The 18835-nt window shown below is 37.7% G+C and overlaps 1 protein-coding gene across 1 annotated transcript; it reads left to right on the top strand.

Annotated features, from left to right (window-relative positions):
* Positions 1–571: 571 nt before the first annotated feature.
* On the top strand, positions 572–17535 carry LOC140148150 (ubiquitin carboxyl-terminal hydrolase BAP1-like). Its single transcript, XM_072170009.1, is given in 13 exon segments — positions 572–714; positions 4555–4584; positions 5366–5550; positions 5895–6014; positions 8889–9096; positions 9824–9896; positions 10498–10618; positions 11418–11809; positions 12077–12333; positions 13372–13925; positions 13927–14181; positions 16003–16095; positions 17204–17535. Coding segments are annotated over 13 exon segments (2535 nt in total). The 5' UTR covers positions 572–677; the 3' UTR covers positions 17414–17535.
* The last annotated feature ends 1300 nt before the right edge of the window (positions 17536–18835 follow it).

The raw sequence follows: 18835 nt of genomic DNA, 5'->3' as shown, positions 1-18835 counted from the left end.
CTTTCTTTCTTTTTCTTTCTTTCTTTCTTTTCTTCTTTCTTTCTTTCTTTCTTTCTTTCTTTCTTTCTTTCTTTCTTTCTTTCTTTCTTTCTTTCTTTCTTTCTTTCTTTCTTTCTCTCTTTCTTTCTTTTCCTTCCTTTCTTTCTTTCTTTCTTTTTTCTTTCTTTCTTTCTTTCTTTCTTCTCTTTCTTTCGTTTCCTTTCTTTCTTTCTTTCTTTCTTTCTTTCTTTAGCCTTCTTTCTTTCTTTCTTAAGTTCTTTCTTTCTGTATGATGATGATCTGTCTGTCTTTCTTTCTGTCTTTCTTTCTTTAAGTTTCTTCTTTCTAATAATTTTCTTCTTTCTTTCTTTCTTTCAAGTTCTTTCTTTCTTTCAAGTTCTTTCTTTCTTTCTTTCTTTCTTAGGCCTACTAGACCCTATACTTCCCGCTTATAGTTTCTTACTTCCTTTCTCTCACTCTCGACTGCTTTTATTTCTCAATGATTTTTTTGTGACAGATCCCTAAAAGCAAGAGGGCGTTGTAACAGGGGTCAACCTGGGGTCAACCAGCAGGCGTCAACAGATCCCAACAGAGAAAAAGGTCGATTGTTTGCGGATTTAGCAGAGACAAATACTACGAATCTCTTCATATTGCAGTTGATTTATACCTTAATAATGACTGTAACATAAAAAGACAACATGAACGAGGGATGGCTGGAATTAGAGAGCGATCCAGGTGAGAATTATCCATTATTTTACATACGTAAGGCCCGATCTTTGCTGCCATGCCTGTCGAATTCGGCTACCCTACATCATGATGATCATGACACACACCGACATCTGGATCTGGATCTGGTTGTATACTGGTCAACGCTCCAAGTGGAGCCAGACGATCAGGGTTGTTGTGCGCTGATGGTGCTAATTAGTCGAACTTCTGGAGGTGGTTGAGTACTTGGGTCTTAAAGTTCATGGGTTCAGTTACAGTGGTTATGTGGTATGGCAATTTGTTCCAATCGGAAATGGTCTGATGAAAAAGGAATGCTTTAAGCAGTTCTTATTTGCAGCTGGAATCTGGTAGGCGTTAGCGTGTGAGTGCCTTGATAGACGACGGGGTGGCTGAAGGAGGTCATCGACCGGCAGGGGCAGGAGTCCCATTCTTGCTTTCTGGAGAATTGTGAGCCGGTTAGCGGTACGTCTGTTCTGAAGAGAGTACCACTCAAGTTCATTCAACATGTTTGTGACACTACTTGTACGCCTATAGTCATTTGACACGAACGTGCAGCCCTCCTCTGTACCATCTCGATTTGGTTGGTGAGATCAGCTTGCTGTGGATCCCACACCGATGATGAGTACCGGTACTCCACAAGAGGACGGGCTAATGACATATACAATGTGTATAGGCTGTTTGTTTTATTTGTTTAGTGCATGAATAGAGATTCCTTCTTACATGTATGAAATTGAGGTTTCTGTTTGCATTTGATGTAATTTGGTTTATGTGTTTACTCCAAGTGAGATTACTGGATAAATTCACCCCAAGATAAGGGTGGCAGTTGGTATCTGCAAGGACGGTATCCCCAGTGTGTATTCATAGTATTTCTGGGTACGGGCATGCGTTATACGCATGACATAGCACTTTTTGATGTTGAAGTGCAATTGCCACATATCTTGCCATTTCACCAGTGTGTGTAAGTCTTCTTGAAGTTGAGTATGATCAAACTCATTAGTTATTTGTCTATACCACGCAATCATCGGCAAAAAGCCGAACCTCTGATTTTATATTTTGGGGCAAGTCATTTATAAAAACTAAGAAAAGCAAAGGTCCCAGAACCGTACCCTGGGGAACGCCAGATACAACTTCTGTCCAAGCCGAGTTTTCACCCCCGACAACGACCCTCTGTTTGCGGTGCATAAGGAAATTTGTGATCCAAGTGTGGGTTTTGTTACGAATGCCAAAATGATTTAGTTTAAGTAAAAGCCGGTTGTGGGAAAAGAATCAAAAGCCTTGGTAAAATCCATAATTATCATGTCTGTTTGGGTACGATTATCAAGTGATTGAACAAGATCATGGGTCGTTAAAAGTAATTGGGATTGACATCGCCCGGTTAATAATTACATTATACAACAAGAGACACTGAACTGAATACACGGGATCGATACACGTAAATGTGCTATATATGCACAATTGATATTCAGACGATAAATCTTTGGATACCGTGTAGAAAATGATGAATATCTCCCGTAAATGATTTCGTATAATAAAGAAACCAGATCTGGTTCCTCAATTCCTTGCACTTGAACATATATATGTTCAACAGATATTATCATTGTTAGTTTGTGTACTGAGAAACTAGCGTGCATCTTGAGCTGAAAAAGTGTCCAAAATTCAGATTTTAAATAGCGCAGCGTAGACCCTCGTGGAGGTAGTCTCGGGCCAGACTGTATGTGGCTATCACGAACATACAGGATCGACTAGTGTCAGACCGACTGACACAAACTGGCTGTGTAGGAGACTATCGTAGAGGCAGTCAAAGCAGATGACAGTCACAGGCTAATGTCATTAGCCTTAGTCGGATGTCCTTCAGCCCATTTAATGCGTTTAAAAACTATTAAACAGGTGGGAACACAATGGCCACGCGTGGCTGTGGATTCAAGCTACCATGGCATTTTCTGCCATGAAGATATCGGGGCGATGACACTGTGTGACAGTATCCATGAGTGCTGTTGTAGTAACTACAAATTTCAAACGTTTGAGGACTTGTTCTCAAGTTGTAGAAGGTGCCATAGGGTGTCTTCAGTGTTAATTATTTTCATTATGAATGTCGCAAAATATTAATATTGACAATAATTAACAACCTGTTTCACCTCTCCATATATATTAGGTATGAGAGGGAAACGTCAAAACACATTTGCTAGTCAGCAAAATGGCCAAAACCGGCAATACAAATTTACATTGAAATTTAAAAGAACCGCTTGCTCAAGGAAACCTACATAAATATGTTGTCTATACTTCACTTGACACAAATATATGATTTTTTTGGTGATGAGAGACTCGCACATGGAATTTCAAAGGGATTTTGATAGCAGTTCCATTAAAAAAAGCTGCTATCGTCATGAGACTAGATCTAGAAACACCCCCGAAATGCTTTTTTTTGGAATTTTGCTAGCTGAATCTTTTTGATGAAAGTCAATCTTTGACTATGTAACTTTGCTACGGAAAGTGCTATGACAAAAATGTTTTCAGGGTTGGCTTTCTTTACTCAAGGGCTTTAATTTGATATATAAAATGATGCATGCAGTTTGATGGCAAATTTGAATTCACCTGGCATACCTACATATCATACATTGCTCACCTGTGTTTTCATATCATATTTTGTGGTGAAAAATGATTACGAATGTGTAATTTGCAATCATTTTTGGAGCAACGATTTCTTCGTACCGACGGCTAAGTGTGTATGTGAATGCACATTAAACAAATACAAACACATACACATCACCTGTTGGAACTCCCGGTCGGAGCCGGAGTGTAAGTTTCTTTATGATCGGCTCTGTAAGTTTCTTTAAAATTGCCTTCTGAGGTGCCGGTATAGAATGTTTGCTATTATTGTTTGGTCATCTTTGGTTGAGACCATTTTGTGTGATTTCCTGCTTGTTGCATTTACTGAAATACAGTTTGCCCGATTTCAATCACTTCACCTGGAAAATGAGCCCCATCATACTCAACAACAAACCAATTTCCGATACAAATCTCAGTATCAACAATGTCACTGTGGCTGTCAGCCAGTCTCAGGATATCGGTTGTTCTTGGGCTAGATCCTAGAAGGAAACTAAAATTTTTGGTCGCATCATTTTGACCAGGTATTTGAAATGGGACTATATATAGCGTTTTTTAGAGAGATTGTACAATGTAAAGTCTTCGAGCTGCTAAAATTGATCACTTGAGGCATTCATATTTTAAGTGGAAAAACCATCCCAAATTCTTAATATTTTTTTTTCTAAAATATTTTTATATCTTAGTCTCTCCCCCTCCTTTGATGTACTACATCATATATATTCATATGAATATACCGTAACCACCCGGGTATAAGCCCACCTTCAGGTATAAGCCCACCCCCTATTTTTCAAAACATTCTGGGAACAAGGGTGCACTCGGCTATAAGCCCAGTACTAAATTTTGGCCAAGTTATAAAATCAAATCAATGCTTTTCTCTCACATTTAAGAACAAACAAAAAAAATCAGCTGATAATTAACATTCTCACTTAGAATGTTAAGAAATTGACATAGATGATAGAAATTACTGGTACATTGGGCATATACAAATGGGGATGATTCCCAGGGATGATTTTTCTTATTCTAAATTCAAGTAAGTACTAGCCCCTCCCCGGGTATAAGCCCACCCCATTTTGAAGTGAAATCAATCATCTAGGGGGTGGGCTTATACCCGAGTGGTTACGGTATATGAATGTAGGCCAGCAAACTTACTGGATTAAATAGAAACATACAGGTCAGTGTAGTGGAACATCTTGATGAAAAGCACCGAGCAGACAAATGACAGCATGTTATTCTTTTGTTTTTCAGGGCTGTTCACTCTCCTAGTTGAAGAGTTTGGTAAGTAAAAAATCTTAAAAAACATTTTGGGGATATATTAAATATTCTGTCTACTGGATATTTTTGAAAAGCAGGGTACCATTTTTTAAGCATAAGAACAGCAAACCATTTTTTTTAAACCCGGATGATAACCCTTTAACCCCTGCTGTAGCATGATTCCCAGGATGCTGAAGCACTACAAACAGGCCATTCCAGTTGAAATCCAAACACTCCCTATGGAAGACATGAGCTTAGTCTTCCACACAGTGAGTGTGAATTTCAGATGGGGTTACCTGAATAAGTGACTCCATTTAAAATCTACAATGTACACCCCCAGAGGAGGCTTAAAGGCATTCCTACAATGCACTATGATTGGGAAATTTGATCAATATAACCTAATTTTAAAGGCAAAGTCCCCATTGCCACACACACAAAAATGATAATTTCAAAACTGCAGCCAACGAGCTAATAGTTGAGACTTAGGACTGATATTTGATTTTCTTACAGGAAACATTCATATATGTCCCACTGCATTAATTTTATTCCTAAGTCTCGATGTTTTGAATGTTAAATAATAGGATGAAAACACCAGATATTTTCACACAATCCCAATGCAAGGTATGATCAACTGTACCACATGTGTACAAAAGCCAGACATACAAGGTCAGAAACCCCATTGTGTTGTGGGAATGTCTTTAAACATCCTCTGGTACACCCCTGTGTGGGAGATTATGGTCATTTCTTCCAAATTAAGGATGTGTGGATTTCAAGATATACAGTTGTACTTGCTTTCTACATGTAGGTGTAACAGGAGTTCAGGTAGAAGAAATCTATGACTTACAGAAGCCTATAGAAGGACCAGTGTTTGGCTTCATCTTCCTCTTCAAATGGATTGAGGAGCGCAGGGCCAGACGCAAGATGTCTCCTTCAGATGAGGCTTTTGTTAGCGATGCAGAAGTTGTCAACAGTATGTTCTTTGCACAGCAGGTGGGTGAATAGTTGATTTATACTTGTTGCTAATGTATGTGTTGTATCGGTGGATATTTTGACTAACATGTACAATGCATTATAGGTTTAAGAATAACATAATTTTGCTTTGGCACACACATAGCACATTTAGAATTGTTTGTGAAGATATCATGATTATGTGTAAAAATGGCGACATCAAAAATAGGGATATCGCATCCAACCCCCCTGTACTGGACCAGAAAAGTTTCTGGTCCAGTACAAAAATTGCATGATAAGTTCATCATCAGCAATTGCAGGACTACAGGGCCGAATCTATTGCATTGAGTGTAATATACTGTGTAAATTTGTTTGGATAATTTCAGATTGTTCCCAATTCTTGTGCTACCCATGCTCTGCTCAGTGTACTTCTCAACTGTGGTGATATCAACCTGGGTCAAACACTTCTCAGTCTCAAAACATTCAGCAAAAACTTCACGCCAGAGGTAAGCTACTATACATGTATATAGGCTGGCCAGAAGACGGAACATGACCAACATTCATGGATCTTTTAAGATATATTAATGTATTTTAAATCATCTTACACAAATGGGGCAAAGGTCATGTTGCCAACTTACAGTAGAACATACAATGTAATTATAAATATGTGACCCACTCTGACAAAACCAGGAACAAGACGCATTTTTGACATTTCATGATTTGAATTTAAGTGTAAGCACTAGGCAAATAACCTTTAAAATGATAGCACAATTACATACATGTAAATAACATCAATACTTTTCAAGATGTGGATAATTTTGTAAATGACACCTTTATATTTTTACCAATTGATTCCAATTCTGAGAAATGGGGCAATTAGTTTTCTGCTTCACGCAAAATTGAATAGGGATTATCCTAGTTCAACTGTTATTTATTAATTAAATAAACCTCTTTTTAATACTTTTAATAGATTTTAGAATCCACTTGTCAATTTGAAGCTTGAACCTACATGTATCCACCTCAAGGCATCGACATATTATCGACGTTGGTTCGATACCGATGATTGACCAAACAAAAGTATGACTGTAATCATCGGCATCAAATCGACATTGATAATATGTCGTGGCTTGAGGTGGGTAGGTTCAAGCTTCAAATTGACGCTTGCATTAGTCCCACAGTCAAATACCATGAAATTAAGAATTTCAAAAAAATTTGATTTTTTTTTTTATCAGAATGTCATCTTTAGAAGCCTACATGTATAACTCAAAAACATGCCTGGCAACTTGTTTTGGGTTTTGTTGGAGTGGGTCTGTGACGAACGAATAGCGTGGCCATTAACACACAAGTACACTTATTGATGTTTATATCTCTAAGCAATTAAACTTTCTTTTCACTAAAAAGAAAGATCCTAACTTGAATTCAAAGTTATTATGATATTAAAATAACATCAACAATTCAACATTATATCTTATCCTTGAGCCAAATCATAAAAGTAGCCAAAAATACCTGTGCGGCGAACATCACAAAGGTCTTCCCTGAGTAAAGTGACTCAGTTAAACCTATCACATCACCATTAGGTCTCGTATGCACCCTAGTACCTAGTGATAAAATCAGGAAGTGGCACTTCCCTGATGAAATGGCATACCCAATTGGAGGTACCCAAAAAGTGCCTGTGCGGCAAAACATCACAATAGTCTGATAGTCGTCCTGACTTAAGTGATAAAGCAAAACCCATCACGTCACCATTAGGTCTCGTGTGAAGTGGCACTTCCCTGATAAAATGGTGTACCCAAATGGAGGTACCCAAACATGCCTGTGTGCGGCAAAATGTCACAATAGTCTTCCTGACTAAAGTGAACACAAAATAAACTCATCACTCCACAGTCCGTCTGACTGTAGTCCTTTAGTGATAAAATCAGGGAAGTGGCACTTCCCTGATAAACTGGTACGGTGTACCCATATTTGGGGTACCAAATGGCTATCTTCATAGTTTGAATCAAATAGATACGATATCATATTAAAATGTTGCTTCTTTAGTAATTTAAAATCGCTTGTAAGTGGTTACAATTAAAAAAATTAAGCGAACTGACTTGTTTAGTTTATCCGGCACACTTGGCCATTTTCTTTCAAAATTTATTTTATTACCTGTTGGTAAAGACAGGTCATCATTACATAAAAGGGTGAATCATCAAAGCCAAAATTTAAATTTGCATCTGCCATAATGCTTGACTGAAACTAAATCTTCTAATGCGAGGCCTAGTGTGACTAACACCAATTTGAATGTCGGATTCAAATTTACACCACAATGCCAATTTCACTACTTTAACAAATATGGATAACTCACCCATAGCTATTGGGATTCCGTTAGACTTCCTCCACATTAGATGCATCTTTCAGATTACAGTTCTACTAGCTTGAAGAACATTTCAGGTGTCGTAAACCTAGCTGCTACCATGTAACGAATGAATAGCGCCAGAAATGTTCCATCTTCAACAAAAGTTAGTTTTTCCGCTGCCTCCATGTGACGAACGAATAGCGTGGCCATTAACACACAAGTACACTTATTGATGTTTATATCTTTAAGCATAACTATTTTATTTCTGAAGATAAGCTTTTCACATTTCGATGGCGTTTTATAATCTTCTTCGAACACCTCAGTTAGGTGCTCTCTGAGTCAAGTTGTAGATTAGACTAACTTATCTTGGGATTGATATAAAACTATGTGGAACTGATGTTAATAATAGGTCACCCCAAAATACACTTTTAACCAATGAGGATTCTCAAAAGTAAGGGGCGTCCCTTTAATAGCCAATCATATTAATATTAATTAATATTCATCATGTTTGATTTCCAAGATGGGCAAGTGGTCAAGTAGGAACAATTGTGGTCCACTGCCATCTATTGTCTTTCTTCATTTTTTTGGCACATTTCCATTACCAAGAAATGTGGGAAGAACATGACGATAGCATTTCTTTTGTTATCAAAGCCTTGAGGAGGTTAATAACTTCATGAAAGAGGTTAATAACTTCATGAAGATCATTCTATATTATTACTATTCATTTTACTTTTACTTTTCATTGTGATAAACTGAGATCCACCCATAAGCTCTTTGGGTCAACATCCTCTCTTTTATAGAAATATTATTGATGCCAAAATCTTATGTTTTTAAAGAACTTGTTTTTCTCACCAAAGGTGACCAGTACTATGCATCAAATTTGGTCTTTAGATATTTTCCCAATATTTTATCAAATATTGTACAGCAATTAGTATTTTCACTTTAACTATGTCACAGGGTCACATATTTGCAAAAGATCAGTCGGGTGTATAGAATGTTTTTTTTTTCATTGCCTAACACTGTATTGTTCTTGGTTTATTTTCAGAGCAAAGGTTATGCAATAGGCAACGTAGCCCAGATTGCGAAAGTGCATAACTCCCACGCCCACCCTGAACCAAAGAAGGTGAAGGAGAAGCAGTCTGGTATAGCTACAACCAATAGAACTCATGAAGCCTTCCATTTTGTTAGCTATGTACCTATTAATGGTAGATTATTTGAATTGGATGGATTGAAGCCATATCCAATAGATCATGGTAAGGGAAGGCTCTATTATTATATCCTGAAAAGTGGATGTCATTCAGTGATGTCATTGGCAAATTTGACAACACTTTGCTACTGATTTGTATTTTTATGTTAATGCGGAGAAAGAAAATACTGGGCTATTCTAGTTATATACACCCCTATGGATTCCATGAGCTTAATCTCCCATGTACACTCCCTGGGGAAGATTAAGGTCATGTATACCCAGGGTATATTCAATTTGCTAAAGGGTACCATTAATGTTGAAGTGACAGATAGATGTTGATATAGTGAAATAGTGAAATAGCTGGAGCACTACACATCCGGTGTAAACTTGCAATACATTTTCTACATCAGAAAAGCTACCAGAATGTCTCAGGACCCTTTTATAATGAACGTAAATTCATCTCTAATAATCGCCTCTGACGAAAAATTAGGTAAACCAGGTAAAAAATAAGCGCCCGCCCAAAATTGTAATGAATACGGTATATGAATGCCTAATTCTCAAAAACAAAATAAAGAGAGAGATGTCATCCCCTCCCAGAACTTGTACTAAAATATGCCATGCATAAAAGACATAATGTAACATCAGTTATCAAATTTACATTTAAGGAAAATTTCAACCCTTGAGTGAAGCTACACGTACTCCTGCTTTCACCTTTCAAAACTCTTTTCTGATTGGTAGCTCAGTTCTAGGTGTGTGTTTATTGAATAATGATCAATACATTTTGTTATGATCAGGTCCTTGGGGTGATCATGAAGAATGGACAGAAAAATTCAGGCGAGTGATTGCTGAAAGGCTGGAGAATGAAGGGTAAGATTACATCTTAATGATATTCCTTTTTCAAATTTGTGTGTTACTTTTATCCTTGCAATTCTTACGCAACAATTATCATCAATATCAACACATGCTGGACGGTATAATAGTGCAGCCTTAACTACAGTGACGTAGCCAACACTTATTCAGAGGGTGGGAAAGGGGGGGCAAGACAAATTTCAAGGGGGAAAACTTTGACGAAAATGGTTAAAATGGGCTAAAAGTACAAAAAAAAGCCTACAAATCTTAAGTATCGTCAGTGCCAGCATCCCACAGCGGCAAGACTTCTTACAGGGGGAAGCTGCCCCCCTTTTTCCCTTGGCTATGCCACTGCTCACTTACCGAACTCGGCATGCTGCCTTGTTGTTCCACTTAAAAGAATGCTGTCGTCTCGTGTTATATCAGGCGATAAAGACACAGCTGGGTCTCAAAACAATACTTTTTGACCATTTTTAAAATGTTGCTGTTTGCTGGGTACTGCAGTGTTTTCAGGGATGTGCCATACACAATTAATTGATTAAATTGAGAGAAATCATTTGACGTGCAGCAAAAGGTTTATCCCATCTTACATGCTTTTTATATTTTGTCACCTGTACAGAGGATCATCAGATATCCGTTTCAATCTCATGGCAGTGGTTGCTGATCGCAGATTGGCATATGAGCAAAGACTGGGCACACTGCGTACTAACAAACAAATTATACTAGACGCACTAGAGCAAGTAAGTGAACAAGGACTTGTGTATGACCTAACTGCTAAATGGGGCACTTTGACCTACTACACACCCCCTGTGTAAGACATGATCCGATCGTAATCCTCCATACTGAGTGTGAATTTCAAATTGGGTTACCTGAATAGGTGACTCCATTTGAAATCTACACCCCATGTGTGGGAGATTAAGGTCATGTCTTCCATAGGGGTGTGTGGATTTCAACTGGAATAAATAACCCAATACTAGACTTAGTTACTGGGCAAGATGATGATTACAATAACTCAATTTTCAAAATGACCTCCTTTTTGACTGGTTCAGAATGTGGCACAGTCACTTTGTACTGTATCTTGTGGGAACAGAATTAAAACAATTTTTGGTGAAGTTGATCAAAATTCAAAATAATTATTTAAAAAAAACAGGTCCTAGATTATCTAATTTTTTTTAATTAATTTTTTTTTTTTTTCAACTCAAGAACGTTTTTGTTACACACCATTGTTGCCCCAATTTAACCTCACAGATGAAGTTGTCAAATTTTTGGCATTCAAAATATGTATAATTTTATATAATTTAGACCAACAATTGGCAATTATGAGGGCATAATGAGGCCCAAAAATTTCCATAATTCCAGGGTTAAGACCAACCTTATGTGATGGATGTTAGGGAAAAAAAAAACATTAAATAAAAATTTATGAGAATTGTACATTGCTCACACTCACTGCCCTAGTGCCCTGTCATGCTTAACACACAGCAATTGACTATGAACAATTTGACAGCATCTTTAAGTGGATTAAATTTGTATTATTTTCAGCTCATGCATGTTAACAGACCACACCTAACACACCAAGGGAAAAGTCAACAAACTGCTCAGTCAGCAAAGAAATCAAATGAAGAGAAAGCAAAACAACCAGCAGAAAAACCTAAAGTGTCAGAATCAGCCTCATCAAGCAGTGATGCCCCAGTCAAAATGGTATCAGAATCGACTTCAAGTAATGACGTCCCTGCTAAAGTCGATTCTTCAGGGGAATCAACTGCAAGCAACGAAGAAGGAATCAACACAAACAAAGAAGAGAATGAAGTAGAAGAGGAGATTATCGAGATAGAAGACTCTGGAGATGCAGCTCAGAAGGATGACCAGCTCAAGAAAAAGAAAAAAGCACCTAAGGTTAAGATCAAGACAGCAATAATACCGCAACCGTACAGGTGAGATAGAATTGCTGTATCTATGTTCTCATAGAATTTACATCAGAGATGTCAGATCTCATATAGCCCTGTGTATAATGCTGTATCACCTGAGGTTAAGATCAAGATGGCAGTAATACAACACCCATACAGGATTTATATACAGCTTACTGGATATAGCTGTATAATCCCTTCACAGAGTCTTGACAATATTACTTAATTCTGTGTAATACGTAGAGGACTAATTCGGATTAAAAATATAAGTTCTTCTGGTTCTCTCCCTGGCAGGCTTCCTGCTGCATTGGATAGCCACAACTATGCCAAATCACCACTGGAGTCTGATGAAGAATCGTCATCAGAATACATCAGTGAATCTGACACGGAGGAAACGGATGGCAAGAGTATGAGCAGCAGCAGCAGTAGTAGCAGCAGCAGTAGCAGTAGTGGAACGGAAACGGATAGTGAATCTAGTACTGAGGATAAGACTGAAGGGGATTCAGATGCTCTGCAAAGTGAAGATAACTGTATGGTAAAACCACAACAAGGTACGCTTGCAATGTGATCATGTACATGTAATAAGTCTTTGTTGAGCAAATTATTCTTTATTGTTATTCATTAGAACCTCCCATTGTTTGCTTGTCCTCGTCCAACTGACCGTCCCAAATTTGAACGTTTTTTACATTTTCATCTTGAATTATTCAAACAAAATAGTCTGACACAAAGAAGCTTTTTCTTTGTCTCAAAATCAATGAAGTTTATGTTTGCCACCATCTCAACAATTGGTAATATACTTCAATATATTGGAAGTTTACATGTGAGAAATATTTTGTACAATCAAAAGTGTTGTTGACCAGAATTGAAGTGTCAGATCATGCCCACGTTCAGGTCCTTAGTGAGTTTTAGACCCGAGTGAGAGTTCATGAAAGTTGGCATGCTAGTCACTTATGGAGAAAAGAAACAGAACTGTGGACAAGCAAACATTAACTTTTTATGCCCATATCACACTGGCTGTTGCAGTGTGTATATAGATAAAAATAAATAAATGTTGGCATTTATAGAGTGCCTTTCACATGTATCAATGTGATTAACATTTATTCCGCTGTTGTTAGAATATGTCAGCTGCCATACAATGCCCAATAGCATGCTCATACCTTTGGGCGGTGCTCAATGAAAAATATTCCTAACAGCTCCCTATATCGCCTCTGGGTGGAGAGAGGCAAGTGAGGTAAAGTGCCTTGCCCAAGTGCACAACATGATATCACCACCAGGGCTCAAACTTGCAACCCTCCGATTAGGGTGTAGAGCCCGTAACGCTGCGCCATCATGCGCAGCGTTAGGTATACCAAATCACTGGTGATTGGTATTGTTCACACAAATGTAATATAGTAGAGCGATTTGCGATCAAGTTTTCAGCAGAGACCACCAATATCCTCTCTGTCTACACATAATGTCCCAGGTCACAGCCTTTGACTGATCTCTTATCATGTATGCCTATTGCCTAACCATGTTCTTTCATCTTACACAAGTCACATTGTTTACATTTCTTTAATACATCGTTCATGTCATGATCTTTTGTTTTCCAGACAAATCCAATGAGGTGAAAGTAGTCCCACAGGCTGAAGCAGCTGAAGTAAAAACAGAAGAAAAAGTTTCTGAGCAAGAACCAGAACATCTTCCTCCTCCAAAGACAGAGGGTATTCTGAAGAAACAAGGTGCAGATGCTGGTGAGAAGAGTGACTCCCCTGCATTAAGAGTAACATTCAGTGATGCTCATGAAGAGAAAGAAGTTGACAACGATGACGATGATGATGATATAGAAATAATAGACTCAACAGTACCAGCTGATATTACTAAGCCACTGACGATACAAACTGTTTTTGAAAATGGTCCTCCATCACCGGCATCTAGTAACTATAGCACCGATACCGCATCTGAAGCAGGGAGTGCGTTTAACTCGCCAATCAGATCTGCAAATCATTCACGGTCTGTGAGTCCAAATAGTGTGAAACAGTTGAAATTCAAGGAATGGAAAAGTAATGTGATATCAGAGGCTAGAGCTAAACTTGAAGCAACAATCATGGAGATGGACCAGACAGATACTGCCGCTAATAATGCCAAAAAAAGTTGGTATTGTTGCAAAGGAGGGTGCGCACATGGGCACTAGATCAAAAGTAGCTCGAGCAGCGGCTGCTACGGTCCCTCACACCAGACAAAGTACGGCTAAACGTGAACAGTCTGGGAAGAAAGCGGCATGTGATGAAAAGTCAAAACTGATGGTCTCTGAAAGTGATAGAATGTTACCAAGTGGAAGCAACACCCTTTTTGACACATGGAAACCTCCAAGACCATCATTCCTGGTATCACAGAATGGGAAGCAACCATTTGCTCCAAGGGTAAGAATGATATTTTCGGAGTTTTTGTCTTACATATCACAGGTGATATCATTGTTTTAAATAGAATTAACAATCTCTTAAATATTGAGGTAGAAAAATGAAGCAAAAGGCTGACTTCTTCAGCATGCACAGTGGAAAAACTTCAGCTTCATTCACAATATTAACACATTATTGGTTATAATAAGGCTGCTTTGTGCAAGAAATTTGAATCCGCTATGTGAAATATTCACATTCTGACAGCACCGGTGTTATTGTTGTTGCTCTATAGCATAACTAGGAACCAAATATACAATGCCTTAAAAGGGCATTTCGTGATCCACAGCCTCATCCCCCCCCTCCACTTTTTTCAAAAAACGTTGAGATTTTTATACGACTACATGTACCAAAAAATTTCTTGCAGATTAATTCTTTTAGCAAAAATATTGTCAAATTTGAATTTTGTTCTATACCAGAACGAAATTACAACACTGGCCTATGGAGCAGTGTAATACACATAATCATGTATAACTCGCAAACACGAAATCGGAATCAACTCAAATTTTGGGAATAAGCTTTTTCGTGGATATCTACTGAAAGGAGTATTTCGTGATCCTAGCATCCTCTTTTTATGACATTTTCAGTAGATATCCACGAAAAAAGCTTATTTCCAAAATTTCAGTTGATTCCGATTTTGCTTATGTAGTTATGCATGATTATGTGTATTACACTGCTCCATAGACAAAGTGTTGTAATTTCGTTCTGGTGCACCAGAACGAAATTAAAATTTGGCGATATTTTTGCTAAACGAATTAATCTGCAAGAAATATTTGGTACATAAACATTATGTAGCCAGAGGTATCCAGTGGTGTAAAAATCTCAACTTTTTTTGGGAAAAGTGGGGGGATGAGGCTGTGGATCACGAAATGCCCCTTTAAGTGTCTCACTTTATCTTTTGTTAACGTGACTTATTGTCAAGGTTAAAAAGTAGAGAGGATTTCATAATGTGCATCCAGGCCCAGTAACTAGCCTCGGCTCGAGGCGTTATGTTTTTTTGTTTTTTTTTCGATTTATTTTTATTCTGATCTCTGTAAGTCCTGTCCACCTACCGCTGCTCTAAGTATATCGGATCGCTAGCCGCCCTGTTTTCATAACGTAACTGCTCTCAACAACTACAAGTTCTCAATCTATTTTTGGCTCCCTTAGTAATCTTTCTCCCACCCAGCTAGTGATCTGATATACTTAGACAGCGGTAGGTGGATAAGACTTACAGAGATCAGAATAAAAATAAATCGAGGAGCAAAACAAAGAAATATCTATATATACTATCCAAGTGCCCTAACACCTCAAGCCGAAGCTACCCAGTAACAAGGTTTCAACAGGTGCCATAGGGTAAGCTTGTCTGCACACCCTATAGTTGCTTGGTATTGTAAAAATTTAAATGAAAAAAAAAATGTAATGAAAGTAATTAGAATTCATGGTTACTTTATTACGTTTTCATATGTTGGACTACCCAGTAACAAGGTTTCAACAGGTGCCATAGGGTAAGCTTGTCTGCACACCCTATAGTTGCTTGGTATTGTAAAAATTTGAATGAAAAAAAAAATGTAATGAAAGTAATTAGAATTCATGGTTACTTTATTACGTTTTCATATGTTGGACTTATATGTGTTGTCAGTTTGTCATGTATAGTGAGGTTAAGTGCATGAAAAAGAACTTGCTGGTTTAGAAATTTTGAAACTTCCGCTCTAAATTTGAGCAAGTTTCGAAACTTAAAGTGCTGAAGAAACAATTTATTACCAATAACATTGGATTGTTTTCTGTGTATCTAATTTTGATTTTAAGGACTTGCTGGAGCTGTTGAAGAGTGTGGAAGCAGAAGTTAAAATATATGAACAAAAGCTTGAGGATGAAATGGAAAAAAGACATAAATATAAGGTTCGTGAACTAACAAAAAATGAATTTGTTAAAACAACCAAAATATTAGACAATTTGATATGTTGCTATTTGAGCATTTCACTGCTTAAAATAGAGATATGAAACTATCACCATTTGTTAACCATTCATACACTCCTATATCAAAGCAGCCAATCAGAAAAGCTGTTAGAAAAGTACGAAACATGCATTGATTGTGTATATTGTGCACTCCTCCTGCATTTACTACGCGTAGTGTTTCGTTCAAGCGCGCGTAGGATTGATTCATTTTGGCGGGTTGATGCATTTATATTTGGGTCTGTTTTCCAACATTTTTAGTGATAAAATGTTATATAAAAAAAGTAAAAATCACATGTTTTTTTCTTCTCGTGTATGAAATAGATTAATGAACTTGTATTACTTATTGCTCGAGAAATTAGACAAAATAATGCACTTGCGCTGATGTTGATGCGTCTAATGTACTCCCCCCTTCGTGGCTTGTGCATTAGACGCATCAACATCAGCGCGCGTGCATTAATTTGTCTAATTTCTCTCCCAATAAGTAATACGCGTTCATTAACCTATAAATCGCAGTGGTGGCACAAACATTCAAATTAAAGGGGGGAGACAAGCATATTTTGTGCTGGTTCTACTGGCATAGTTGAACATTTTCAATTTCAGACCATTTTGGCCAAAAATTAAGGTGAATTTTGGTACCGGATGGGCTAGTGTGTGCGAAGCATGCAAAATGTGGCAAATTTGGCCCAAAACGCCCATTTCACGCTAAAAAGAAAAAATGCACAAGGCAGTTATTGCTTTTTTTTTTCTTCTATTAGGATTTTTAGGGGTCCCACCACAGAAAAATTTCCATCCCCACACCCCGCCACTTATGACCAAGTGAAGGGATAAACTTAGATATCGAGGGGGTTAGAAGAAGACCCTATCATCTGCAATAGCTGTTAGATGGGATATTTTGTAGAAGTGTACAGAATGCAGAAATTGTGTTTGTTACATATTTTTAAATGTAAAGTGCTTAGGGACCTTTGGGCACCGTGTGTTAAAGTAAATGATTAAATGACAACATATTACAATATTTATTAATGTTATTATTTATTATTATGCCTTCTTACAGATTGATGATTGTCGACGTACTCATAACTACGACCCATTTATCTGCACTTTCCTGACCATGCTAGCAGAACAAGGCAAGCTATCAGCGCTAGTAGAGAAACACACACTAATCAAGAGAAGACAGGGTATAAGTCTTGGACAGTTACAGAAATCAAGAAAAAGGGACAGAAGGCGGTCAAGGTCAAGACCAAAAAAGACAAAATTGAAATGAAAAGAGACAATTTATGATCAACGTGTATTGTATTCAACCTGGGTGCTTCAGTAAAGATTTCAAAGGATCGATGCTTATTATTAACCATGTCTAGAGTGTAAACATTTTCAGTTCAACCTTACCTCTTTCTCCGGTTTCCTCCTGCTTTCTAACAATTGGTGATTAGTTGTTTGGTTATCAAAAACTTCCTTCACCCAATGGAATTTAGGGAGCTGCACAGAAAATTGGTGGATGTTACAATCTAAGTGCGGATAGGTCTGCGTCAGGTACAGCCGCAACTGGCTTAGTTGATGCGTTCTGATTGTAATGATTCACCATTGCAGCGAAATTACAGCGCTTTAAATCCTTCAAGATCTGGGAAAAGGCGCTATATAAATCCGAAATTTTTTGATTTGAGGTTAAAATCTGAATAAAAGCTCAAGATATGCGTAAAACAAACAGGTGGGACAACTTTGTCATGTGTTGGGAAATATTATGGAATAATATATGCCAAAGGTAACATAGTGTCCAAAATGCATTGGATGGTGCAAGATATACAAACAGAAACATCCAAAACATGGAAAACTATCAAATACTGCTTACAATTTGTAATGTATATTTAGCCACATTTTGTGGGTGATATTTCTTTTTATGGCAATAGACCCAGTCATAGTCAGTAGTCGTGATTACCGCTAGACTGGCTATAATAGTCAAGTTAGTCGTGCAAATCAATGCTGCAATTCAGGTAGAAACTAGCACAAAAGCTAATGTTACACGGTGTACTTACACCAATGTTTGGATCTTCTGATTAACATAAAGGTTTGATGCAATTTTACTGGAAAAGTGCACTGGAGAGTCTCAATTAAGTGTTAAGTTAGAAAAGTCCATAAGTTAAGGGGGTGATAGTGTGGTTGGATACAGTACATTATTATGATATTATGATTGTTGGTCTGTGTATTACACTATTACATACTGTGAGTATGTCAGTATTGCTTGACATTTGGGTGCATGGTTTAATTAAATGAAGAGCAAGATTGTGGATTCCCTTCCTTTCCTATATATGTGCTGTATTGACTCACAGGCTTTACGTGCGCAGCTTGCCTATGCAATATCCTGGAACATATGATTGATTACAGATATCAGAACTGGGGATGGGCCCCCTTCTCTTTATGAATAGCTCTGACACTTGACATGCACAGGGATGACTCCTGTGGTCAGTGATTTTCTGTAAAGTGTGCCAAGGCTCGTCTGGGTTTATGCATGTGTGTAGTACATTTATAAATCACTGTTGTTTTTCGTTTCGGATTTTTAACCACTGATTGTGTTCATCACACTGCAAGTGACTGCATGCATACACCACCAATCATGGTAAGGGCCAGTTTGATCAACACAATGCAGCAAACACAGAACAATCTCTAGAATTCTGTCTTTATGCTACTATTA

This window comes from Amphiura filiformis, chromosome 3 (genome assembly GCF_039555335.1).
Source record: "Amphiura filiformis chromosome 3, Afil_fr2py, whole genome shotgun sequence".
Classification (NCBI taxonomy): domain Eukaryota; kingdom Metazoa; phylum Echinodermata; class Ophiuroidea; order Amphilepidida; family Amphiuridae; genus Amphiura; species Amphiura filiformis.
The sequence above is the reverse complement of the archived record's forward strand: the minus strand, read 5'-3'. Positions and strand labels throughout refer to the sequence as shown.